At 39.5% G+C, this 26,407-nt stretch overlaps 1 protein-coding gene across 2 annotated transcripts in view; it reads left to right on the top strand.

Moving 5' to 3' along the window:
* Positions 1 to 15,349, top strand: part of PTBP1 (polypyrimidine tract binding protein 1) — a 42,491-nt gene extending 27,142 nt beyond the window's left edge. For both annotated transcript variants that reach the window (XM_039334724.1, XM_039334725.1), the window contains 7 exons: positions 1,239 to 1,313; positions 2,624 to 2,772; positions 6,294 to 6,327; positions 6,776 to 6,868; positions 9,206 to 9,422; positions 10,858 to 10,935; positions 11,923 to 15,349. In XM_039334724.1, the coding sequence (XP_039190658.1) occupies positions 1,239 to 1,313; positions 2,624 to 2,772; positions 6,294 to 6,327; positions 6,776 to 6,868; positions 9,206 to 9,422; positions 10,858 to 10,935; positions 11,923 to 12,055 (779 nt within the window). In that variant the 3' untranslated portion in view covers positions 12,056 to 15,349. The remainder of the gene's footprint in view (positions 1 to 1,238; positions 1,314 to 2,623; positions 2,773 to 6,293; positions 6,328 to 6,775; positions 6,869 to 9,205; positions 9,423 to 10,857; positions 10,936 to 11,922) is intronic.
* The last annotated feature ends 11,058 nt before the right edge of the window (positions 15,350 to 26,407 follow it).

The following is a 26,407-nucleotide window of genomic DNA, read 5'->3' on the forward strand; positions in this document are numbered from 1 at the left end:
ATGTTATCCCAAACAACTAGATATAAATAGTCCACAACTTATGACAGTTCATTTACCAACAGTTCAAAGTTGCAAAGGCCTCAAGAAAAGTAAATTACAACCATTGCAGCCCACAATGGCCATCACTGCAATTTCTCCCACCACCACAAATGGCGTTTCCCAACTGGCTTGCATTTATAATAGTTGCAGTATCTTACAGTAAATTATTTGCAATTTGTGACTTTCTCAACCAGCTTCCACCAGGCAAAGTTAATTGGGGAAGCCAAATTTGCTTAGTGACCATGATGACCACTGTAAAAAAGGGTCATAAAATTAGGCCCAGTCACACAATAACTCGCTTAATGACCATTACTTAGCAACCAAAATTCCATCCCAGTTGTGGCTGTTGAGTAAAGGACTGCCTATATTTTTTTTTATTTTTAATTTGTTAGTAAGTGAAAATATTAATAACCAAATCCAACATTTAGATAGTTAGCTCTCTAAGAACAACAAACAACTTACATAAGATCCCTTGATGTAAGAGATATATCAAGTTCTCTTAGAGCCATGTGTTGAGTGATGTTCTAGAGGCACCTGAGGCTCTATTGATTAGGAAAGGAAAGACCTTGGGGAATTTCCTTCATTTCCTGTGAGACAACTGATTATGAAGAGTAAAAAAATCATGTGGCACATTTAAGGTAAAATTACTGTGCTGAAGCCTTTACTGGAAATACTTGGCAAAGTGAACTCTGTTTCACGGTAATTTACTTCACAGATTTAAAATGTCGGAAGATGTTCTAGCATTCTTTCCTTCTCTTTAAAAAAATAAGAGATTTCTCATTTTCTTTCCTTTACATTATTGTCTCCGGAAGCAAACCTATTTCATATACCTGTTTATAACAGAGCTTTCCAGGGCATTACCCATAGAACATCTCGCATTTCTTCTTGTACAAAATACCTGTGAAGAAAAATGTAATTAAGCTTTATAGTTCACACCAATTGTTATCAGAATACCCAATCCAAAAGAAAACTTTGAACAGTAAAACAGTTAAATTAGTTCACTTGGCTCTAAGAAAATTGGTAAATCTTATGCATGATGTGCATAGGGTGTGTGTGAGTTGTGTGTGTGTGTGTGTGTGTGTGTGTGTGTGTGTGAGAGAGAGAGAGAGAGAGAGATCTTGATTAAAAACATGTGCCCTACTACAGATAACTGGAGTTTCTCATATCTAATGAACTAACCAATCTTTTCTATTTTATAGGCGCTCCAGGGATCATTTCAGCCTCTCCTTATGCAGGAGCTGGCTTCCCTCCTGCTTTTGCAATTCCTCAAGCAGGTACTGTTTCTTTAAACATTGCTCACGCTTTTGTTGTACCTTTGCCCTTCTTCCTCCCTCTTATTTTGGACTCCTAAATGTTAGCAGGTGATTGGGAATAGTAGTTTGTACCATTTGAGAAAGCTACAGCCACAGGCTCATAAGATTCATATATTCTGTGAGGATCTTTGTCATCAAGGAAATTGTACTAACAGTTATGTCCTTAGTTTCGGTAGTGGGTTTTCAATGTGCCCAGAGTCCTCTTACTCACATGCAGTGGCTTGGATCGTAATGAAAATGTGCATTAAATATCATTAGTTTCAACATTTGCTTGGAACATTTCGTCCTAGTAAGATAAAAACATTCTGGTTGATTTATAGTATGGACGCTATAAAGGCAATAAATTAAAAAGAATTTGTCTAGATAGGCTGTGGCAACAACTCAGTCTACCTGAAGAAAATGTATTTTATTTTGACAAAATCACATGGGCATGTTGACGTTACGGTTGATAGGGAGGCTGAAAAGCCGTAGATTTGAGATTTGGTACTTTATGTAGAAATTCTAATGTCTCAAGTGTAAAATTCCTATTAATAACTTTTGATGGATTTTTTATTATTAAATCTTACTGGACAGAGTGCTTAAAAGGGAAATGTTTGATAATTCTTGCAAGATATACATACTTTCCCTCCCTTTGGTCCTATATAAAATAAGGCAGAACTATTCATATTCCCACACAATCATCCCTGTTCTGAGGGACAAAGGAGGTAAATGTCTTTTATGTGCCTTTGATACAATAGAATAAGCTCATGTTTAGATGCTTGTATTAGAATGATGTCATTTGCCAGTGACTGGAATGTATAAAGTTATGGTTTTAGTATCTGCATGATACAAAAGAATGAGGCACTTCTAGCATGCCTTGGTGAAAAAACCGTACAAATGCACTGCTTTGTGTGTCATCTCCCTTCCTGCTTCCCCCTTTCCCCCCCCCAGTGGTTTTGCTTAAATAAGCCTATGAAATTTTGCAGAACTTGTTTAAAAGCAGATGTCTGATTCGCACGTCACCCAAGGAGAGCCAAATGCAGCCCCACAAGGCTATTCCCTCTGTCGGAAGCTGAGAGCAGAGTCCCGAGCAATGCCAGAACTGGAGATGCTTCAGCCCATTAACGTTCAAGCGTATCTGGTTTCTGGGCCCTTGAATGAGAGAAAATGTACACACTAAAGTTACTTTCTTTAAGAAATATGTTGGTCAAAGGTCCTTATTTCCACTGCAAGTCATAGCAGGGAATGTGCTGTGGACTTCTCTACCGGTTAATACTTTTTAATTTTTTCAGGCCTCTCAGTTCCAAATGTACACGGAGCACTTGCTCCTTTGGCTATCCCATCAGCCGCAGCAGCAGCAGCTGCCGCAGGACGGATTGCTATTCCTGGCCTTACCGGGGCAGGGAACTCCGTTCTGTTGGTTAGCAATTTGAACCCAGAGGTTAGTGGAAGCCTTGTAATCTTTTCTATCCAACTTAATCTCATTATTTATTTATTTATTTTGCTTCCTTCCAATTTCTGATCTTGCTTCTCTCTGAACTACTTCTTCCCCCAAAAATCTTGTGCTGAATTTTCAATGCGGAATTTTTTTTCTCTCTCCCTGAAACGGAGTGTCCAAAATCAAAAGTCCAGCAGCTGATTCAAAAGCAAATAATAAGGGGTGTGGACCACTATACCTTGCCCTCAGCCATCGTGGCAATTGTATGTCTTAGAAGTTGTCGTCCAGAATAGCTGTAGGCACACTCCTCTGCGTTTGGATATTTGATGGGCTGTGGGTGGAAGGCTTAATGTTGCTCCTTCCTGGATGTGAACCAAAGTGTTTGCTGGCCTGCTCTCATTCCCCAAAGCGAAATTTTAAGACCACTTCATTGCAAAATTTCCTACTTTTTATATCCTATTGGTTTTGTCTCTACTTGGGTCTTCCTCACCACAGCAAAAATCCTGTAGTCCTCCCCCCTGGCATGTTGTAACTTTCGAACCCTGCAGTTGGAGTGACAGTGTTTTATTCTGTCCTCTTTATGGGTGTCTTGATCTTTGCCTCCCCTGCCAGCTTAGCTTCATTTTATCTTTTGCCAAGTATTTATTTTCTTTGACATGCATTGATACATTTTCCTTTATCAAAAAATTCTTTAAAGTTGTGTGCCTTATTCTGTTCTTTAACTTCTTAAATAATTTTACATTTTTCAGTTCTATTTAACTTTCTCCCCTTTTTGATTGAAACATTTGGCTGCCTTAAATGGACCTTGAAGGCATGTTAAACAATCTTCTGCACAAAGGATGTAATTCAATAGATCCACTTGGACGTTGAAGTGGGTTACTGAAGTAGAAATTACATTCAGTTTTAACTCTGCAGTGAGCTTATTGCTTGAACCCTGGTGCTTAAAACTATGCTTAAAAGTTAAATTTCTGCTTACATTATTTATGTAAGAAGCTCTACTGCAGAGGGATGGATGAAAGAATGATCAGTTTGAAAATTAATAGGAAATTAACCATTTATAATTCATTTTGTTGTTTTTACCTATCCACTACAACTATTCTTTTTAGGACATGAGGTTTTGCTAGCAATACTCAGCTCATTTCAGGAGCTTCTGGAATCCCATGAATTAGTACAGTTCTGACAGCAGAACTCTCCTTTTCACTAGGGAAAATTTGGCAGGGGTGATCAGTTATGGAGCAGATCCCCTAGATGGGGTTTGGATAATTGCAGTAGTAAAGGGAGGATGCAGTATAAAATGTTTCAATTCTCCCTGAGCATTGACTTATTCCCTTACTCTCTTTCCAAGTAAAAAATAAGCATTAGATTAATGGCTACAGAGTTTCCTAAAGTGAGTGAGCAGTTAGTGAAGTTAAGCAAAGAGTACACAACTGTAGCTTCAGGCACACTATTGTTCAATTCTTTTTAATGTTCAGTAACATAATAGGAAATTCCTAATGAACTTATTATGCTTATTATTATTTAGCTTAAGTTGGGCAGAGGAAGCATATTCTATCCTATATTATCCTAGCAATCGGATATCTGAACATTTTTAATGAAAAATACCTTTTGTGGAGATCAGAAAATGAATGGCAAATTATTTTAAATTGAAAAGGGGTAGTTGAAGCAGCTGCTTCTGAAAATAGAAGGAAAATAAATGTCTGGAGCTGAATTCTAAAGAGCTGAATACTGGATGAGCGTACCAAAAATACAAGTTAATATGAAATTGGTTGGATCTCTTTTTGCATCTTAAATTTATCACTTCTGACCTCAAATCTGCATGGAAAATATTCCATAGCACTTTTTAGTTAGTATATCTTTGCAACCAAAATTCTGAGGCTATTTTACTCAGTAGATATGCCTAAGTGAGTATTGCTGAGCAACTGATTTCATGCCTCTTTTATGTGTTTATTTTACTCATTCATCCAGCTTCTCTTTTGGGCTAGAAGCTACGATATCTCTAGTGAAGCTGAACTAACAACTTCAACTTTTTATTTTTCATTGCTTGTGTAATCAGTGTTATAGAAACTTAATCTGTGCATACAGTTGAGAGGCAGTATTCTCCAGAGGGACTCTTACTCACCATCTCCTCCTTCCCCCTTCACCAGCATTGGAAACTATAAGAAACAGGAGACTGGCAAACAATTGTGGCTGAGATGTAGACTAGTATGAATTCTCAGACTATTGTCGGTTTTTGTGTTGATTACTTTTGATTTATAAATGTTGCCTGCAGTTTCAATGTAGAGTGGTACCGAAGTGTGCCAGTCAGTTGGTATATGGACATTTGTGGGTATCAAGACTGTATATCTCATTTGCAGTGTACACAATGCTGCTTCACACTTTGGGCTTTAGGAAGACCACTCAAGGGACCTTTGTGGTATCCATTTACTTTATTGTGTAGGGTGTCTGTTCTTGATACTTTCTCAGGTAGAAGAATCTACAAGGAGAAATTGGGCTAGATTTAGTTCGGCAGCAATGTTGCCATAGCTAGAGCTTGACCCCTAAAATAGCTGGTGGGGAAAGAAGAATCCAGCCCTCATCCAGATTAAAGCTGGATTTTCCTTCAGTTTGGTATAAATTTGATGCCAGATTAGTATGAATTGAAAGCCAGATTGTTTTAACTTTTCAGCAGATGGTAACTATCTTAAGAAAAAGCTATAGAACAATGTCAGTTCCTACCAGATTATGGAGAGAAACGTGAAGTACAGCTTAAAACTTTTGACATCAAAAAGAACCTTTTCACCTGTTGCTTGAAAACCTGTTCAGGGTTGTTTAAAGGTAGAACTAAGTAAATGCTTCTGTTTTAGAAGGCTGATGGGAGTCCTTGGCAGGCTTTTCTTTGGAGCTTTAAATGGGCCTCTATTTCTTGGCACTGTCATGCCCAGGATGTGAAGCTTGCCATCATGCCCTTTAGTCACTCTGTTGCAATACTGCCTCTCCTTCTTAGTTATATCTTACTTAAGTAAAATGCTCTTCTTTTATTGTTGTGTTCCACTAGGTTAAAAAAACCCTATTAATATTTTTTTTTCTGTTGAAAGTGTTGTATGTTTTAGAAATCTATAAATCTTTACTGATGGAACACGACATATTTCTTTTATGTATTTACTGACCTGTTTTTGCTACTTTTTTTCTTTTCTCTCCACCCCATCCCTCAATATTTTTTTTCCTCCCCTTCTCCCTGATCCGGAATTTCTTTGCCAACTGACTGCACGGTACTTCTGCTTCCTGTTGTTGCTTGAAACAAATATATATACATATATATAAAAATGCCCCCCTCAAAAAAAAAAACCTTCCTGCTCTTCGGAAACCAACTTGCCCTTCAATATTAACCATCTTGAAAACTTCATCATCCATCAACCAATTTCGCCATTTCCTGCGGGGACTCTACCTTTCCTTCGTTGTCGACGATTTGCGCAACCTTCACTCTCCCCTCCGATTCCTTACCTCTTCCCTGTCCCTCCGCTGCCTTGCTCTGCTGTTCTCTAAAGAGAGTTACACCCCAATGCCTCTTTATTCTTTTCGGTATGTTATCATTCACACTTTTTTATTATCTTTTTTCATTTTGAGATTTTACTTTGGGGAAAGCAAGTGTGGTTGAGGGAGGGTCAGTCGTTGGTTGAATTCTTAAGTTACGAAATTTGTGCTGTTTTAGTTTCATTTTATCTGTTGTGCATGGTTTTGATTGCTTTGCATGTCTGTTGGGCAGATCAGAAACAGATAGCATGTGAAATGGTTCACCTCAACTCTGCTGGCAGCAGTTGGCATTTCATTGGGTGCTCCCCAGTATGCTTATACATACTCCAAAGAATTGCTCCAATGTTCTGTTGCTGATCAGATTTATCCTTAGCAGAATAAAGCAACTTTTAAGTGGAGTGAAAACAGTGTGGGGTTTGAATGGGTCTTGGATGAATTTAGGATAAGTAACATTTCTTTTTGAATACCTGCTTTTTTCTTTGCTAACTTCCCTAAGGGGTATATGGTGATGTACAAAGAGTGAAGATTTTGTTCAATAAAAAGGAGAATGCCTTGGTTCAAATGGCAGATGGCAATCAATCTCAGCTGGGTAAATACACATTTCTTTATTTTTAATGTTTGTGTGTGGGGGAATAAAGTAGATCTATTGTTTTTTGCTGAAATTCTCACTTTATCGAAAGCATATCATATTATCATGTTTTATAATAAATAGAAGTCTTTGTTTCTCCAACTAAATGTTGTGTTTCCTTAATCAGCATGCTTTCTGCAAGCTATTTCAAAAATAAAATGTTGTTTTGTTCATACTTTTCCCAAAGAGGATACAATTCTACACATTTTTCTTTAATGCATTATGCATTTGGTTAGTGGTTTGTTTTTTTTCCTTAGTTGACCCAAAAATTCTGAAGTCTATGTTTTGCCAAGCATATGTTTTTTGAGGTTGAAATAGTCATGTGCATCATGCACATTTAAGGAGGTGTAGGTATTTAGGACCAAAGTGGGAAAGTGCTTTGGATCTTGCATTTCCATCCCCCGCCCTGTTCGTCAGGTGCATCTGTAAAAAGTCATGCCTTTTCTTTGTCTTGCAAAGTACTTACAGTTCCCAGTGACAGCAAGGCTTTGACTGAGCTGGGTCCAAAGGGTGTGTCTTACTTTGGACCTACATCCCTGTAACTTTTTAAACATTAGTGATTACACCTCAAGAGACAAAATGCAGTAACAGCACAGAAAATTAATTTCTATTAAATCTAATACACTGACATTATCTGACTGGCAACAGTCTTGATATAAATCATATAAAAGGCACAAAATAATCCTGAACAGCTTCCCTTTTGAAACTTTTCAGGGCTATTTTGTGCCTTTTATATGATTAAACCTTGTGGCAATACATAGCTGTAACATACATTTTTCCTTCTTAAGAATTGCAGAGCATTATGAAAGCTGTTACCTGTCCAGAAATTAGTTTTGTTAACATATATCAGCGTTCCCCAACCTTTTCAGGTTGGTGGCCGGGGGGGGGGGAGGAGGAAATGGTTTTGTGTGAGGGGCAGGCACGCACACACAGTTTCATTTGTGTGAGCACTCACTGCTTGCGCAAGTGGGACTGCACATACGCTCACTCATGGCTGGTGCAGCCCTGTTGGGAGCCATGGCCCATAGGTTGGGGGCCCCTGACATACACTTTCAAACCCACATCTTTCAGTTGAGTGGAAATGTAGGAACTGATTCTCTACATTCTTTCATGAGCTAGAAATATCATTCTATTGATTATTCCACCCCAAGAATCAGGTTAACACTACAAATAATGACATATGAAGAATGTCATCCTTTTAGCCTAGAGCAGTGTACAACATAAGCTGTGCCCCATCCATACCATTTTATGCTCTTATCTTGATGGCAGAAAAATAGACTTGGCTCTGAATTTAAAAATGAGCCTTATTGCTTATCCATGGGAGAATGCCACTTAGAATCTTTTCATTACCTAAAGCATTTTTATTCTTCTCTTCTTAAACTATAGGGTCTCAGGATGGCTTAATCATTCTTAAGCTTACTCTGTGTGTGTGTGTGTGTGTGTGTGTGTGTGTGTGTGTGTGTAGAGAGAGAGAGAGAGAGCTTATATATAACAAAATAACTCACAATCACCAGGAGAAATAGGAAAAAAATTAATAAAACCGAGCTTTCGTCGGGAGCTTCCGATATTGTCAGGGTTATAGCCACTTGACAGAAATGCCTTAAATAGGGTTAATTAACATTTGCGCCTGGCTCCTTATTGATGGTTTTTTAAATAATTTCTTTCCTTAAGGGGCATTTATAGTGGATATAATACAAATAATCCTCAACCTATGACCATAATTGGGATCAAAATTTCTGTTACTAATTGTGATGATTATTAAGTGAGTGACATACAATGTTATGACCTTTTTGCCACAGTTGTTAAGGGAATCACTGCAGTTTTTAAATGAATTGTGCAGTTATTAAGCGAATCTGTCTTTCCCCATTGACTTTGCTTATCAGAAGCTGATCGGGAAGGTCACAAACTGCAATCACATCCTCCCAGGACACTGAGCTGACATAAATACATGCTGGTTGCCAAAAGCTGAATGATCATATGACTAGGTTGCTGTAAAAATCAAAATCATCATGATGTTCAGTAAATGGTTGTAAGGCAAAGACAACTTGTATTTTCTCATTAAATCCATTCCTCAAGTTTTGTATGTATGTATGACTCAGGAACGCTTTGGCATTTGGCATGAGAATAGCACAACTAAGAGATGTTGGCATTGTAAAATTAAGTGCTATGCAGTATTGAAAGTGGAACCTTTGCACCTGGTGGTGGAGAGGTTTGTACAAGCCCAGTAAACAATGGATCTGAGTATGGGCTGGAAGCCAGGCTTTTATAGGTTTTTCTCCTTTTTTTAATTTTCGGCAGCCATGAGCCATCTCAATGGTCAAAAGCTGCATGGGAAGCCCATCCGCATCACTCTGTCAAAGCACCAGACAGTGCAGCTGCCCCGTGAAGGACAGGAAGACCAAGGGCTGACCAAGGATTATGGCAACTCCCCTCTTCATCGCTTTAAGAAGCCGGGTTCCAAGAACTTTCAAAACATCTTTCCCCCTTCTGCCACTCTTCACCTCTCCAATATTCCGTAAGTGGTCTCCTTGTTCAAAGAGAGCAGTCCTAAGGTAACAGTTAGTTTAGCTAATTTGCTTGTTTGTTTTCAGGTCTCAGAGCAACTCATACCAGCTACTCAGTTATGTTATGACATCATATAATATGTTTTAAGGCTTCAAGTATATCAACTTGGTACATGAATCTATATCAGCAGAGAAGATCCTACATGTTCTCCATTTATCCAACTCCCTTCCTTGTCTACCCTCCCATTGACCTCAGATATACTGAGTCTCGGATGAGATTTTGTGCCCAGACGGTGGCTGAGCAGCTCAGCTCAGATCCTGTTTTGGGGGCAAGAGCAACAACTTCAAATGCAACGTATAAGTAATAGTTCAATTCCCTAGCATGAATGATCTAATCTTTCTTTGATAGTTTGCTGTTTGGGAGAAAAATGTCAGCTTCAGAGACACGGAGAGAAGAAAAGGGCAGTGTCAAAAGAAACTCCTGGGACATTATTTTATCAAGAGTGTAACTTTACTGATAGAGCCATACGGGCACAAAAGAAGCAAAGCTAGCTCTGAGGTTTTCACATGAAAAACAACATAGTTAACTTCCCCTTTTCCCCATTTGGGCCACCCGTTGTCCACCAATTGGACACGTTCTTTTTACTTTGGGACAGTTCCCAGCGCACAGCTTTGAAGTATCAGGATCTTCTCAGGTTGCAAATGGCTCACAGAAATTCCTCACCTCCTTCCCAGCTCCCAATATATTCCAAGCATTCCCCTCCCCCTTTATTTCTTTTGTCAAATTGTGAGTTATGTTAGGAGTCAGCCTTGACAGCCAATCTGTCTTTGTATATTCTAGCTTTGTCCAGTTCTGATGTGTAGTCTTCACACAGATTATTTAAGGGAAATGAGATTCCTTAATTAAAACAGGCTCTTAAATTTAATTTTGAGCAAATGCAAGGAACATACAAGTAGCTCTGCTTTTTTTTGTTTTGGGTATCCTTATACAATATGTGAGCTTGTTGTGCACCTCAAATGCAATGTGACTTTAAATTCAGGATGGCTTAGAAATTCATGGCCTCCATGATGCCTGTTTGCTTGTCCCACTTGAAAGGGGCTCAAACCATCCAGGTGATCACACTCTGGAATTGCCTTGGAGCAGATGGCATGTGATCAGAAAGTGGAAGATACTGTTGTTTACTCCTTTGTCATGGTAACTTGTAAATTGCCTTGCTTGTATGTAGTTTGTCGATATCATTGGCCTATATTAATTAGAATTAAATGTCTTTTTCTGTTAATGACTGAGATTCTGTAAGTCATAGAATTGTGATGAGAAATAAATGATGTTGGAATGATACTTGATATTTGTAGAAATGAAGCAAGGATTCCATGTTTTTTGGGGGGGGGATGTAAAATCCCAATCGCCATTGTTCAGTTTGTGCCCAATTGTTCCTTCTCCTCCAGGCCTTCAATAATAGAAGATGACCTCAAGCTGCTCTTCTCAAGCAATGGTGGGATGGTGAAAGGCTTCAAATTCTTCCAGTAAGTGGTCTTAATTTTCCTGGAAAGGGGAGGAGGGCAATCAGTTGTTTCTTGAATGCTTTTCTGCTTCATTCTTGAGGAATCCTTGTTCCTCTGAAGGTTTCTGTTTGCTACGTGGGAACGTGTAGCTTTCTGTAGGCAATATATGGAGCAGGGTTTCTTAAACTAAGCTTTGGCTATATCCTTTGAGTAATTGCTCATTTGTGAGTTGAGGATACAGTTTGGGATTGCTGCCGCCAAAATGTTTGCCAAACAAGTGTCCTGCCTCCCCTTTTTATTTTTTGGGGTCAGGATAATAATATTTAAGGCTGGGAAAGAGGATAATTAGGTCAAAAAATTCAAGAAAGACTGGTTCTGTATAAAATAATACAGGTAGTCCTCAATTTACGACTGTTTGTTTAACATTGGTTCAAAGATAAAATAGCTTTGGAAAAAATGACTTGTGACCTGTACTCACACTTACAGCCATTGTACCTCCCCTATGGTCATGTGATTGCAATTTGGGCACTTGGCAGCTGGCTCACATTTATAACCAGTTGCAGCATCCTGCAGTCATGTAATTGCAATTTGCTACAATTTGGCAAATTTTCAGTAAAAAAAAAAAAAAGCCCATTGAGGAAGCAGTACTTGCTTAATGACTGCAGTGATTTCCTTAAATGACAGCTGTAAAAATTGTCATAAAATCAGATCTGACTCGACTTATGACCACAACGAGTTACGACAAATTCCAGTCCCAATAATGGGACTGTTGGATAGCTGTTGGATTTTGTATCTGGCTTTTAGCATTTCTCTAAAGTCTTTGAAAATAAGTGTTAGCTTATTTTTTTCATAAGAAATTCTCCATGAAATCACCTAACATCGGAATATAAGGGATTCTGTCAATGATAGTTGGCTGATGCTAGATTCTAGTATTTGAAATGAACTTAATTTTGTCTAGGACACATTTGCTTGTTCATCTTTCTGTCTGACAAAAGTTGTTTTTGGCAGGAGAGACCGCAAGATGGCTCTCATTCAGATGGGATCCGTGGAAGAAGCCATTCAGTCACTCATCGACCTCCACAACCACGACCTTGGTGAGAACCACCACTTGCGTGTGTCCTTTTCAAAATCCACAATTTAAGTGCTTTGGAAAAGCATGCAGCAAGACGGACCTGACTGAAAAACAAATCACCACTCTTCTTAATAGGCTCAGCCTTGCATATATTTTTTTTTCAATGGCTGGACCACCAGCAAGGGGTGGGACGACTTCCATCATTCCAGAAACAAAAAGAAGCCACTTTATAAGAGAGAGAGAATGCAACTGAAGTGACCTTAAAACAGATTTTATTTTTTTAAGGAAGAAAACAGTTTACTGTTTTTTTTAAAAAAAAAACGAGTAAATCTTAATTCACATTGCTATAATCTTTCTTGCAGAGAATGAGATAACAATCTTTGACCAGGAAAAAAAAAATCACAAGCTTAAAACGTTTACATTCTTTGTTGGAAGCCTCTCTGGGAGTCTTTTACCTTTTCTCCCACACTTAAACAAAACAGTCCCTCCCCTTCCCCAAACAGCTTATCAACGTCACAATGATGCCTTTATCCTTGAGTTCTGGAAGAGACCCCCAAACTGTGCAGTTAGCTTTAACATCTTTTTTATATATATATATATATAATTCCCCAAACACGGTTGCCTTGGGAAGGGGGAATGGGCGCAGGGAGCAGAAACATTGCCTTTCCCCTCAACCTTTCATTGATTATCCTCTGGTGCCTTAGACATTTTCTTTACCTGAGGTAGAAGGAGCAGTAGATACTGGGAAAAATTGAAGGTTACTGTCTTCCACAGAGGAGGAGACATGACAGATACCTTTCTCAGTTAAGCAATCTAGACATTTCTGCCTAAAAAGTCTTAATTTGCAGATGTGCTGATTTCCATGCCCACAATGTTTCTCACCTTGAAGGCTGATAATAATAAAAAATCCTTCATTATCAGTCTTATTAAAGCTCAGATTGATGGAGTGGAGGAAGAGGGAAGTTTCCTTATCCTGCTCGTCAACATTTCCTCGTCTGCAATAAGTTTCATCGGGTTCTGCTTGATACAAGTAGTCCCCGACTTCAGAATCTGAAACCCCAGAACAAACCTGTTCAGAGTATCAAACTCCATGAACTTGAGTTTGAGATTAATATATTTTGGGCTCTTACTTAAAAGAGTTAAGATGCCATTAAACTCCACTCTTAGATTCATCCCTTACAACAAGCCCTCTTGTAGTAGTAGCTTCAACTTCTTGTTTTAATCCCTTTTATATATTTTTTTACATACAATCTGTTTTTGCCTAGCAATACTTTCCAGTTGACCAAATATTCTAATGAATTCATATATGAAAAGGCAATAGTATATTTTCTTTTATAGATAAGATGGTATGAATATATCTGACTTGCTTTTCTATTACCCTTGTATCCTGTACTCTTGTATTTTTGTTTGTAAGATGGAAAACTAGTGCAGGAATTTAGTTTATCAAGGTGATTTCATGGCTGAAAATTAATGTTATACTTTGAACAATATTTAAAGTAGTGACCGTCACTTGTTTTGAAAAAGGAGATCCACATTTAATGGGTCATCTTAGTTTAATAACTATGCTTTTATTTAAAGAATATAAACTTAACATCTTTTTCTGAGTAGCACCTAAAATGCCATCCTTCGTGGCCTCCAACTTTTCCATGCTGATCTACCTTCTTTGTATCCCAGTGTTGCCTTACATTGCGTTCCAACTCATGTAAGATTTTTAAAGATAACCAGAATCTTATACTTAATATCAGGGTTACTTATTCAAAAATTGTGGACCAAAGTGTTTTTTTTTTCAATGTATGTGATGTCTCTCAAGTCACTGTGTTCCCTGCTGTTTCACATGAGCTGTTGATGTGCTTTTGTTATTGATTTTGGGAAAGTCTTAACTTTTTTAAAAAAGAAAATCCTCCCCGATGTTATGGGGAACCAATCTATGCTGGAGGAATGTGTGATATTTTGCGTGAGGTTCTGCTTGGATTGCCAGCATACAATACAAATTTGAGCTATTTAACAACTGTCCTCTTTTTGACCAAACAGTACCATTTCAGAAAGTTAAAATAACAGCATCTGCTAAACAATTCCCCTATTAGAGTTTCTCATTACAAATATTGACTCACACAATCAGAGGGTGTTAACTTTGGGGTAAAGGGTAGCATGGCAGGACTTGGAAAGGTATCTAGCCACTTCCATAGGGCAGCTCCATTCCAAACCTCTGCAGTCACAGATAAGAGATAGCCAGAGGCTGGCCCAGAGCAAGTAGTTTGCCACTGAGATGTCTTTATGCAGTGCTATTGGAGAAAATGATGTCTATGTAAAAGGTCTCTTGCCCTGTAATTGAGTGTGTTCTTGGCCAACTTGACCCAATTAAGCCATAGTTTCTAGTGAGTTGTTGGGAACAGAGAGTAAAAACCTCTATTTGCCTTACTTACTCTACAGTACTGGGCTAGCAGGCAATATTGGCAGTGGCCATTCTTGGAGGATGGGCAAGAGACCCATGGCAGGCAGTGGAGGAATAGAGTCCTCCCTAGTTGCCTGACTCTGTTCTAAAGGCCCAGAACCAAGTATGAGGGGCACTAGAAAAGGCTTGGGGGAGTAGAAAATAATTGCCCAGTAGCTGCAAGCTCACAGCAAATACTTGATATTCACCAGAACAATATTAAAGTTAAAGGGACAAGTGCTAAAGATCCTTTAGGATTTAGGCCTTCACAATCATTCAGCCACCAGTGGCACCCAGAAATAACACTAGATCCTAGCAGAACCTTGGTTAGAATTGTCTGAAGTTTCACTTTCTAAGTGTGTTCCCGAAGCCTCTCTTGTCCTCGGAACACAGCCTCTTTGCTGACCTCTTTGATAACTTGAATCAGTCAGCAAGACATTTAAGGTTTTTCTTTGTGTGTTCAGGTGTGCTTTTCCAAGAAGCACACCAATCTTATTGCAGTTAATTGGGAAGAGGGGCTTCATCTTTTTTTTTCTGACCCTGTGTTTTGTTTTGTTTTTTGTTTGCATGTAAATGTAATGAGAAAAAAAAGGTGTAAATATTTATAATTTTTTATACCTGTTGTAAGACATGAGGGGATGGCAGAACTCGAGTTTTTACAGCAAAACAAATGTATATTTTGATAACCAACTATTAAAGGTTCAGTATTGGGGTTGGGAGGGGAGGGCTACCAAACACACCACAAATTTGATTGCCTGGCTTAAAAAAATGTAATGCAAAAAAAATTGAAATTAAAAGTATTTTATAACAAAACGTAGTACCTTTTTCTGTAGTGTTTAGATTTTTGCTTGTTTGGATTGTAGAAAGCAGTCAATGGCCTATCTGTACTACTTTTTACTTTGGCTTTCAATAAATGTCTTCTGTATTCTTTGCTTCTGTTTTTTTCCTACCTGTATTATTGTGCTATTTTTGTTTTGGCTTAACACCCCTTCCTCCTATAATGTGACTCTAGCTGCCTCCCATTTTATGCAATCTTCTTTCTCCCATATTTCTCTTGAACTGGTATGCATTGTATGCATTTAATGGCAGATTTAGCTGTCTGTACTCTTTAACACATAGATCCTCCTTTGGAGTATGAAAACAAATACCAATAAGATGATTTAAATTAAGCAAAGAGAAAGCCTCTGTAACAAGCATGGCTTTGGCAACCTGTAGCAAACTATGTCCCTTCCAATGATGAAGTATACTGGTAGTCCTCAACTTACAACAACTTGTCACTTAGGAACTCCTGAAAGCTACTTATTGCCCTGTTTCAGTGTTCCAACATAAACAAACACGTCACATGATTGCAATTTGGGTACTTGGCAACCAGCCTGCATTTATGGCTGTTTGCATCTCCCTGCATCATGTGACTGCAAGGTATGGCTTACTGGTGGAAGCTGGTGTTTACCTCCGCTTTCTAGCAAAAACCACCTGATAGCAAACTATGAATTTGCTTTACAACTGCCACATTCACTTAACAATTGGCAAAAAGGATCATAAAATCAGGTTCTGTCCTATGGCAACCAATTTTATGGGCATCATAATTTTAACAACTGAAATTGCAGGGTCAGTTACAGTCAATAGTCAAGGGCTGCCTGTATGAGCTCATTTAGACCCAAATCTCACTGAATTTTTACACTCTTAACTTGATTTATGAAATGACATCATCGTATTAATGCAACTTCCTCTGGGTGTTCCTGGAATTTTGTCTACACGTGACTTGGCTTCTGAATATGTGCTGAATCTGACACAAGCCTACTCAGAAGGGGAGGCAGTCTGGGTATTGGTGGGAAAACTAAGCATTTCTGGAAGAGTTTGGGGGGGGGGAAGCAATTCCATTGCATTTTACTGCTGCTGTCTGGTATAAATCAACCTCCTTATGACTGAGCCTCATTTCTCATAGTCTGAACAGAATAAGTTTAAATTTTAATAATCAGTCCCTTTTAGTTTTGATTTTCTGGTTTGCCCTTTGTTAATTGAGAAACTTAATGGAGAAATTAAAAATGCAGGGCACTTTATAATATGTCTAATCCTGATGACTTTATGGTGTTGGGGGTTTTGTTGGAAAATAAATGCCAACAAGATAAACTTGCTAGAAAATAAATTTTGTTATGCAAAGAAATATCTGTGTAGGAAACACGTTAGAAAAAAAGCTTCAGAAGATATTAAGATTTTTGTCTGAAAAGTCTTACTACATTAACAGTCACTGATGCATTTGCAGTTCTATCCAAAAATGTAGGCGCCTCTGGTCAAAATATGCACATTTTTAAAAAAATTGTTCCCAACTCAATATAAAATGGATCCCAAATTCACCATTTGCCAATAATGTGTGCTTGCAGAATTGGGGTCAGCTGAACCTCAGTATGAGAGCAAGTGTAGCTACAGAAAAGGTGTATTACCTGACAGTTCTGTTTTTCCCTATCGTAGTGTCTTCCAAGTGTGTTTGGTTACTTCTAAGACACGCACGGATTGTCATTCTGGGAACGACAGCCCCAAAGCAACTTGAGGGGCATCAAATTAAGGAAGACTAAATAAATTAAAAAGCTCAATTTGGGTCATTACCAGCACTGATCAGTGACTTTGTTCTTGTTTCTGCCTGCCACTGATAACTAAATGTACGTGCCAACTAAAATTAAGCAAGAGGCTGTTCTGGTGTGGTGTCTATCTTTGTTCAGATTACCATGCGTGGTAATGAACTTAATTATCAGCTATTTATAGGATTCTATTCCTTCAATCTTATAGGGAAACAGCATTTTTATATTAAATAGTGGAAAGGAACAAATGGGATTGCTATTTTCTGTTCTTGGCTCCATAATCTGAACTCCAAATGTACTTTATTTATTTGCATCATTAGACAATAATTTGAATGGTCTGTTCTAGAAATTCTATTAAATGGGAGGATGCTATTTTTATTTTGATGGTCTCCCGCTTTGCTTTGTCATGCACAGGTTATGTTTTCCTTAACATAAACCAAGATCTGCAACCTTTTCATAATCATCGTTGCTCATTTTTTTCCTCCTGTGCCATTTATTAACCATTTTCTTTGTGTTTTGCAATTATGTTGCCATTTTCTGTTACCTTAAACAACAGGTTGCATTGCTTTAGTTTAAGATAATTGGATTAAGGCTACCAATCTCTGAAAAACACAGGCTCTTTATTTTGGGGTGGTTTAGCATGCATTCATCCTCTTGCAGTGTTGATTGAGCTTCACCCAGACCTTTTCAGTGTTTTGGTTTTTTTTAGAGGAAGAGGACGGAGAACTCAAGAAAACATCCTAAAAAAGGAAACCTGGTTTATATATGAAAATTTTAAAGGGACGTGTCCCGTCTGGGTAATGAAGCTGTCTATAGATTGCGCAAACACAATTAAAATAATTTACAAGCCAGTTGTTCATTATTCTAGGGTGACCCTTGTGTATAGGTTGTAAACAGATCATACAAGCTGTCATAGTTGCCCACCACTGATCAAGATGGCAATACAATAAGTGAGATTTTTGTTGACCCACCAAAATAATTCTGAGAATGGTGTGTTGGTTCAAATAGAGAAACTCTGCAGCTGCCCCAATCTTTTTGTGTAGCACCTTTATTAAAAACAGACGGGCAGGCTGTATGTACTCTGTGGAATACAGAGATCAGGCTGCAGAAGTTTGGACATCCATTATAAAAGCTTCACAGAAAGTGAGTGGTAAACTCAGTGCACCTGCATGCCTGCCAATTTACCAATTTATTAATATTGGTAAAACTCACTTCCTGCCTCTGGTGATGATGCTTCCTGCACGCTTTGATAGGACTTGACTTTTTCTCTCTGCTATATATCAACAATCCCTGAGACAAATGCTCTGTTGTAGAATTGTGGTGGTTTTTTTCCCCTGTGCATCTCTTACCAAATACTCTGGAGTAAGTTTGCAGTTGTAAAATGGCGTGGATCACTGGAAAACAGCTTTCCCTTGGAGGAGTTGGCATTTAATGTGATTTTCCCTACCAGAATGGACCACCAGAACTTTTCCCTTGGGAAAATGCGTAGCATGTCTGGCTATTATCGATAGTGGTGGGGAGAGATGCCCAGATTGGGGGGGAGGACTGTTGCTATGGTGACAGCAAGGTCAGTAGGGAAGCAGGGCAGCCCCATAAATCATCCAAATGAGCTGTGAGAATCAGTGCAGTGTCAAACAGGGCATGTGACCTGAGGCAGTGTGTCCCCCCTTGGAACAAACTGCTCCCCTCTATTTTCCTCCCTCCCCCTCCCTTAGGAGGCCTCAACAGGTGGCATCCGTTACACTCTGAGCAAAAGAACCTCAAATTTCACAACTGGCTTGTTTTTTGAGCTGCGGGCTGTCCAGCTGCTGCTCCTATTTGGCTTAACTTTTTTTCTGACTTTTCCATGACAACCTGGCCCCTCCACCCAGCCTCCCTGGATTCCCACACTGAATCACTCTAGGGAGACCCCCCCCTCCCCAATCTCTCCCTGGGCATGCTTTGTAACATGATGAGGCCCCCTTCACTGACTCTGTTCCAACGGGCTGAACTGGCTCATCTTGGATAAATAGAGCAATTACCGCGTTGTCAAATTCTTTTACATCTCGGCAGGGTGGGGGGTTGGGGATGTTGTGTTTCTCTGTGGAAAGTTCCTCTTGCAATATATCCAGGAAAAGAAAATGTCTTCACAAATTAATAAGCGAGGCACAGCTTTTTGTGCGCTAAAAGGTGCCACATTCTGGAAAAGGATTATGCGGTTATCCTTGGGTGTCTTTGAAATGAAAGGGATTTGCCTCCCTGCATATTTTATGCTTCCCTTTGCCTCTTCCTGCCAGGATAGTTTTGTGATCTACTTTAGCAAGTTGGATTTTGAAGCTTTTTGCTTCAGTTGCAGGAAGGCTTAAGTTCTCTCATGTTGCAGAGGTATAGGGTCCCCCCATTCTGAGACGGGGGTTGGACTAGAAGACCCCCAGGTCCCTTCCAACTCTGTTATTCTGAATATTCAAGGATGTATATCTGATTGTGACAATCTTCACAGGCCAACTTGTCCTCTGCTAATATGACACGATGTTTGAAATGCGCACAAAGTCACATTTCAAAGATAGGTATGGCTTGGAGACTTTGATTAGATGATACATCTAGTTCTTAAGGACACAGAAAAATTAATGCTGACCAAAAGACTATTTAAAGGTGTTAACACAAACAATCTGTAGTTCGCTATCAGTGATAGTACTGTAGGAGATGACCGGGCTGAGCCTGAAGGAGGGGTCAAAATGCATCATCAGTGCCTGCACACCCGCAAAAGATCTAAGTCCAGCCCACCTTGAATTCTTTATTCTTAACTCTTGCTAATTTCCCTTGACTGTTAGTAGTTCAGATTATTGTAGATATCTTAAGCTTGCAATACATCTTTATGCTATTTGAATCTCCTGATTTCCCCTGCACTTGACAAGTGCCTTGTGATAGTGTGAGTGAGCTACACACACATATGCACTAGGTAATATAGTCATAAGAGGAAGTAATCTGTCCAGGAGATCCCACTTTCTTCATTTGAAAGAGGTTTAGTTATTGCTTAGACTGCTCTCCAAGAAAAAAATATATGTTCCACAAAGGAGCTATGCTGCAAATTGGCCATCGTACCTTTTCGTGTCATCTTTATCTATTGCCCATTCTATCGAGTTGAATCTTCAAGATTGTCATTTAAGAAAAATGTACGTGAAATATGAATAACACGGTGAGGAATAGGAGTAAAGTAATTCTGGATCATCTCTAAAGAGCTTCTTCTGGTTCTGTTTTTAGCTTCCTTCTGTGTGCTATTCTCCCCCCACGGTTCAAATTAAAATGTTCACTTGCCCTCTGAGAAGTTGGACCAAGTTCTTTTTTTCCCGTGCTATCTCACTCATCAATCCACTTAATGTCCCTTTTCTCAGAGTGCAAGAAAACATAAATACTAATACAATGCAACGACTGAGTACTTTTTAAAACTTAAAAAAGAGCAGGAGAGACTTAAAGTCTGGACTTCTGTCCGAGATCATTTCGCTACAGTAGTTCCTTCTAATAAAAGGCAGCCGAGCTTGTTAAGCCGTAGTATATTACTGTTGCAATTGGTTTGTGTGTCCAGAGAGGTAAGATGCGGTTTGATCAGCAAACAGCAGCTTTGCAAACCGAGCCTTGAAATGGAGACCAACCTCATGTTGCAAGCTTCTTTTCCTTGCCTCTGCCTTGATCTGAGAACAATCATGTCTTACAGCCATGGTCAACCGTGACATAACATTTGCAGGACCTTCTCCTTAGGTCAGGGGTAGGCAATCTTGGCTCTTTTATGACTCGTGGACTTCAATTCCCAGACTTTGCTTGTCAGAAGGTCCCAAAAGGTGATCACATGACCCTGGAGATGCCGCAATGCTCATGTGAAAAACAGTCATGTCACTTTTTTCAGTGCCATTGTAAGTTCAAATGTCCACTAAACTAATGGTTGTAAGTCAAGGATTGCCTGTACACAAACTCAACCACGATCCAATTTTTGATCTGCCGTGTACAATATTTGTGAATATGTAGGCTAGAAGAGGATGTACAAATGTTTTAACTCTTCATTTTCCAAAGAACTTTTAAGATTTTCATTTTTGCACAAAACAAGTAATAACAAAATTTCTGGATTAATGTATTTTGTTGTATATAAGTGAATTATCTGACCTTTGGAGCTTGGAGCTTGAAAACATTTTAATTTCATGAATAATATAACATTTACATTACTGTAAATGTGCACATATGTATTCATGTATGCGCACACACACACAGAGATGCGTTTTGTCACAATTCAATTTTTGAAATATCAGACATTAGATGTTGAGTAGGCAATGGAATGCTTCCGATTTAAAGGGGAAAAGATGCTTTGAAACATGCACACTACTCCTGATGGCAAACAGCTTAAATCAAATATACCTTTTCTCACCTCATCCCAGCTTGCATTATTAGATGCTCATGCTTAGTTTCTCAGAGATGCACAATCCAAAAATACCAACTGCTAGTCCAAAACTAGATGTAATAAGGGTAAAGGAGTCCCTGCGGATTTTACTCCACTAGTTTATAGGAGGTGATGCTCATCTCCGTTTCAAGGCCATTGAGCCAGCATTGTGCAAACACATATCCATGAGTCATGTGGCCAGCATGACATTATGGAGCACTGTTATCTTCCCACTGAAGTGGTGCCTATTTATCTACTCACATTTGCATGCTTTAGAATTGCTAGTGCTTTTTTCTAAAAAAAAAAAAAAAAGGTGCCAGAACTCACACGTCATACAACCCGCGTTGCCTACCCTACAAGGTTCCATCCAAAAAAGGTGCCGGAACTCCGTTCTAGGCGTTCTCTGAGAAAAAAAAGCTCTGAGAACTGCTAGGGTGGTAGGAGCTGGGGCGAGGATGGGAGCTCATCCTGTTGCTTGGTGCTTGGGTCTCAAACCTGAGCTGCTGCTTTTCCAGCTGACAAGCTCAGCATCTTAATTGCTGAGCCACCGCACCACCCCAAAGCTAGATGTACCCTGTCACAAAGTTATAAAACCAAAAATGAGATAAATAGGGGAAAATGCATTAGTGTAAGCAGAAATTACATTAATGCAGCTCTGGCCGCTTAAGAAACAATCTTGCTTTTTAGGGCTGGGCTGGAAGTAGTTTTTGTGGTGTGTAGGGAGAAAGCATTGCAGAGTAGATATTTATGTCCCTGCAACTCTGAGTAAATAGGAAGCTGTGCAAGTTGGCTGCTTGTTAGTCACTACGGAAACAGGAAAGGGAGGGTTAGAGGGACATATAATTATCCACCAAACTGATGTAACTTAGCTTGTGAGTTGCCCAGTGTACAGGTAGTACTTGGAGACTGGAATTTCCATTGCTAAGCAGGGCAGTTGTTAAGTGAGTGGTGCCTGATTTTATGACATTTTTCCATGCTTGTTAAACAAATCACTGCAGTTGTTAAGTAAACCATTCAGTTGTGAGTGAATCCAGCTTCCCCCATTGAGTTTGCTTGTTTGAAGCTGGCTGGGAAGGTGGCAAATAGTGATCACATGAGCCTGGGACTCTGCAGCCATCTTAAATACACGCCATTTGCCAAGCTCCTGAATTTTGGACACGAGACCATGTAGATGTAGCAACAGTCATAAGTGTGAGAACCAGCCTTGAATCATTTTTTTCAGTGCCGTTATAACTTTAAATGGTTGCTCAATGAATGGAGGCAAGTCAAGGAGTACCTGTATTTGCACACAGTTAACCGTGTACCCAGTGTAAGCATAACAAGGACATGATAAGAAAATATTTTGCTGCAGGCTGCAGGCTGGGCCTTTAAACAAGGAATTTCTTTTTTGACCCAGGTCTACCGTAGTCAGTGTTTTGTTTCTGAAATGAGAGTCTTTCCCCATAAAAGGCATTCCTGGGGCCCTGTTGTGTGGAAAATATAGTATTTAATTTAGACAGCTCAGTGATAACTGTTCAGATGAACACATACCCGGGTTACAGAATTCAAGTTCCATCTTTGTCAATCTGGATATGAGCAATTAATCCCAAGCATGTGGTGCCTTGAGAAATAATAGCAACAAATAATTATGGAATACTTTAAAAGACATTCCCCTGGAGGGGCAAAAAAACCCCAAGGATTGGATAGCACCATTTCCGATTGACGTATTTTATTAAATATCTCAGGCCAGTGTATTGGGTATCCTTTGTCTCTATCCAAGAATTCATCTGCTTTCACAATGATGGTCAATTTTACAAGCTCTCTGTAGGAGGAATGATAGAATTACTCAATCATGAAGACACCACAGAACGCTGAAAGGGCTTTCTTGTTGTGTCAAAATATGAATGGAAAATATGAACTGCACCATATCTGCTCCATCTATTGCGGAATTCCTGCAGAAACTAAGGATGAATGCAATCCTTTTTCTACAATTAGAACTCTGCCTCTTGATCAGAAGCTTTGGGCATTTTTTAAACTTGAAGTTTGAAAAAAAAAAAACTTCTGCATTGTGCTACGAAGAGAGAAGATTGCTCGGCCTTGTTTCCTTACTTGTTTCATTAAGAATACCAGTTTGATTTTTCAGGCTCCCATTTCAAGTCTCAAAGCCTGGCCTCTCTCATAAACGACTACCAGAGACAGAAATAGCAGATGCCAAGATTGGTGGTGGCAGGAACCAGCTGCAGTGTCAGCTCTGACATTGTCAGATCCAGTGGGACAACATAGCATCCTTTCTCTTCGCCCCCCCCACCCCCAATGTTTAGTCAAGTGGGTTAACTGCACAGCAGTACATCCTACAAAGCTCCAGCTATGGCTTAACATTTTAGCTTCTGTTGATATTTCCAAAGGGTGGGGGAAAGTATTCTATCACCATCTGGTAAGTCAAGCAGGATGCCAAGAAGAAGGCAATAAAGGATTGGTAATAGCAACAAAGCCTGGAGCAAGAAACAGAAAATAAGATGCTACAGACGCAGTGGTTTTCAGCCTTGGCAACTTTAAGACGGGCGCACTTCAAATCCCAGAATTCCCCAGCCAGCATAAGTGGCTGGAGAATTCTGGGAGTTCAAGTCCGCCTATCTTAAAAAGTTGCTAAGGTTGAGAAACACTGCAATAGAGTGGAGGTTGATTGATTTGTTCTCAACTGCCCTGGTTAGCTACTTGATCCTACAAACACTTTGCAGAGTAACCTTTCAACATAGACTCTCTGCAGCAGAGGTCTTCAAACTGCTGGCCCGCGTCATGCCAAAACCATACCCACCCCAGCTCCGGCAATGGGGGAAAAGTCACGATACGTCGCGACACGTCAGGTGACGTTGCGAGTTTGACACCCCTGCTCTATACAGACCTGAAAAAAAAATCTATCAGGTCTGAGTGCCATTCCTTTACAAAAACTCTTGGGGAAAAGCAATAGTTTTGGTCCCCAGCTTTTCAATGCTTTTGCCTGTGTTAAGTATCAACCTAACCAAAAACAGTTCACTCATCATTGCACCCGCGGACTGACTTTTGCTATTCATTTTGGTAGGGCTGCATTATCTGTTCAATTAATAATTTTTTCTGGCCTGCTCTTTGTTTAGACATGTTTAAATGTAGGCAGGGGTAGTCAACCTTGGCTCTTTTATGACTTGTGGACTTCAACTCCCAGAATTCCTAAGCCAGCACAGCTGGCTCAGGAATTCTGGGAGTTGAAGTCCACAAGTCATAAAAGAGCCAAGGTTGACTACCCCTGGTATAGTGTAACATTTGCCGCCGCCTCCTCGGTAAGAGCATCCAGTATTGAATAACAGATCTGGAAGAGTCCTTAGAGGTCTTCTAGTCCAGGGGTATCAAACTGACCCATGGGCCAGATGTGTCACGTGCAGGCCACATGCACCCCAGCTCCACAAAGGTAAAAAATGTCACGATACATCACAATACGTCATGTGACACGATCGATTTTGACACCCGTGTTCTAGTCCAACCCTCTGCTCAAGCAGGAGACTCTATATCGTTTCAGACAAATGGTTGTCCAATCTCTTCTTAAAAACCTTCAATGCTGGAGTACCAGTAACTTGTGATGGCAAATTATTCCACTGATTAATTGTTCTGTCTCCTTAGTTCTAGCTTTGTTCTCTCCTTGATGAGCAGGAATATTGTCCTGATCATCTATAGGTGGGTCCTCGAATTACAATCATTCATTCAGCAACCGGTCAAAGTTATGATGGCACTGAATGGAGGGATTGCCAATGGTCCTCAAACTTTCAGCCGCTGCAGCACCCACATTGCCCAGATCCTTCATAACCTAGGATCACAGATACTGCCACATTGATTCTCTATTCCCTTTTTCAGTGCCCAAGCACACACATACAACTTTGAAGGGGAATCATAGATACACATTTTAATTGAAATAACAGAAGGTTCCAAACATATTTCATTGATAACTATTAGATACCTGGCTTACCGCTGGCTTTTGTACTATCTTAGTACATCCTGGCATGGAGAAACCAAGGATTTGTATTGGTGAACCCCCAAAAACACCATGAATTTCTAACTCAACCTTGTTCCCTCATGCTTCCCCTTTCACTAATGAACGCCACTATCTAAGCATTCTTCTTATGTCCTCCATAGAAGGCTTATTCCCCCAAACCCACCCACCAAACCATATGGTTATATATGCCTTCCTTCTAGATAAACCCTTTTATTCATGCCAACATTCCCTTAAAAGAACCTTTACCTGTCACAGTTGCTATGAAGAGAAACTTAGAATTCCATCAAGGCTTCATCACACAAATGGAAAACATGAGCAAAATCCCCAGGAAGATAGAGGCTGCCATCTTGGATCTCGATTTGGGTGGACCCTTTTACTGAGAGTCATGGAAAACAGAACATCTGTATCTGAAAGGGGGTGATTAGGCAAAGAAAACCCCACTGAATCCCACTAGCCCTCCTTCAGTATAGATTAATCCTGCTAAATGTATTAGGACTCCATCTTTCCCCATCCATTTGTGTTTCTGTGATTGCAAGAACATTCCCAAAAGTGGTCTGTGTGAAAGGCTATTTCAACATCTCAGTTAACACTCAGCCAGAAATAAGCCCTCATCTCACATTTGATTTGAAAGTGGTTAGATCCTTATAACACATTTAAATACAGAAAGTTGGGACCCAAAATTCTTATTGAATGTTTTGTATTAATAAATTCATTTCACTCTAACAAAGGACCCTTTCCATTAAATACTTCCTGCAAGAAAAGTTTCCTCACTTTGTAAGACAGGTGGCTCTGCTGCTGAGTATTTCCTACTGTTAGGAAGTTTCTCTAATGTTTAATTGACATCCACTCATTTAGTTTTCATCCTGCCCTCAAAACTGTGAAATAAAGAGTTGCCCTACAGTCTATGGGATAGCTTTTTAGGTATCCGACAACTGCTATTTTATATTGTCTCCATTCCTGCTTTGAAGAAACCCTGACCATGATGAAGACGCAGTAAAAAAAAAATTCC

The sequence above is a fragment of the Crotalus tigris genome, unplaced genomic scaffold (assembly GCF_016545835.1).
Source record: "Crotalus tigris isolate CLP2741 ecotype Arizona unplaced genomic scaffold, ASM1654583v1 scf7180000017633.3093840, whole genome shotgun sequence".
In the NCBI taxonomy this organism is placed as follows: domain Eukaryota; kingdom Metazoa; phylum Chordata; class Lepidosauria; order Squamata; family Viperidae; genus Crotalus; species Crotalus tigris.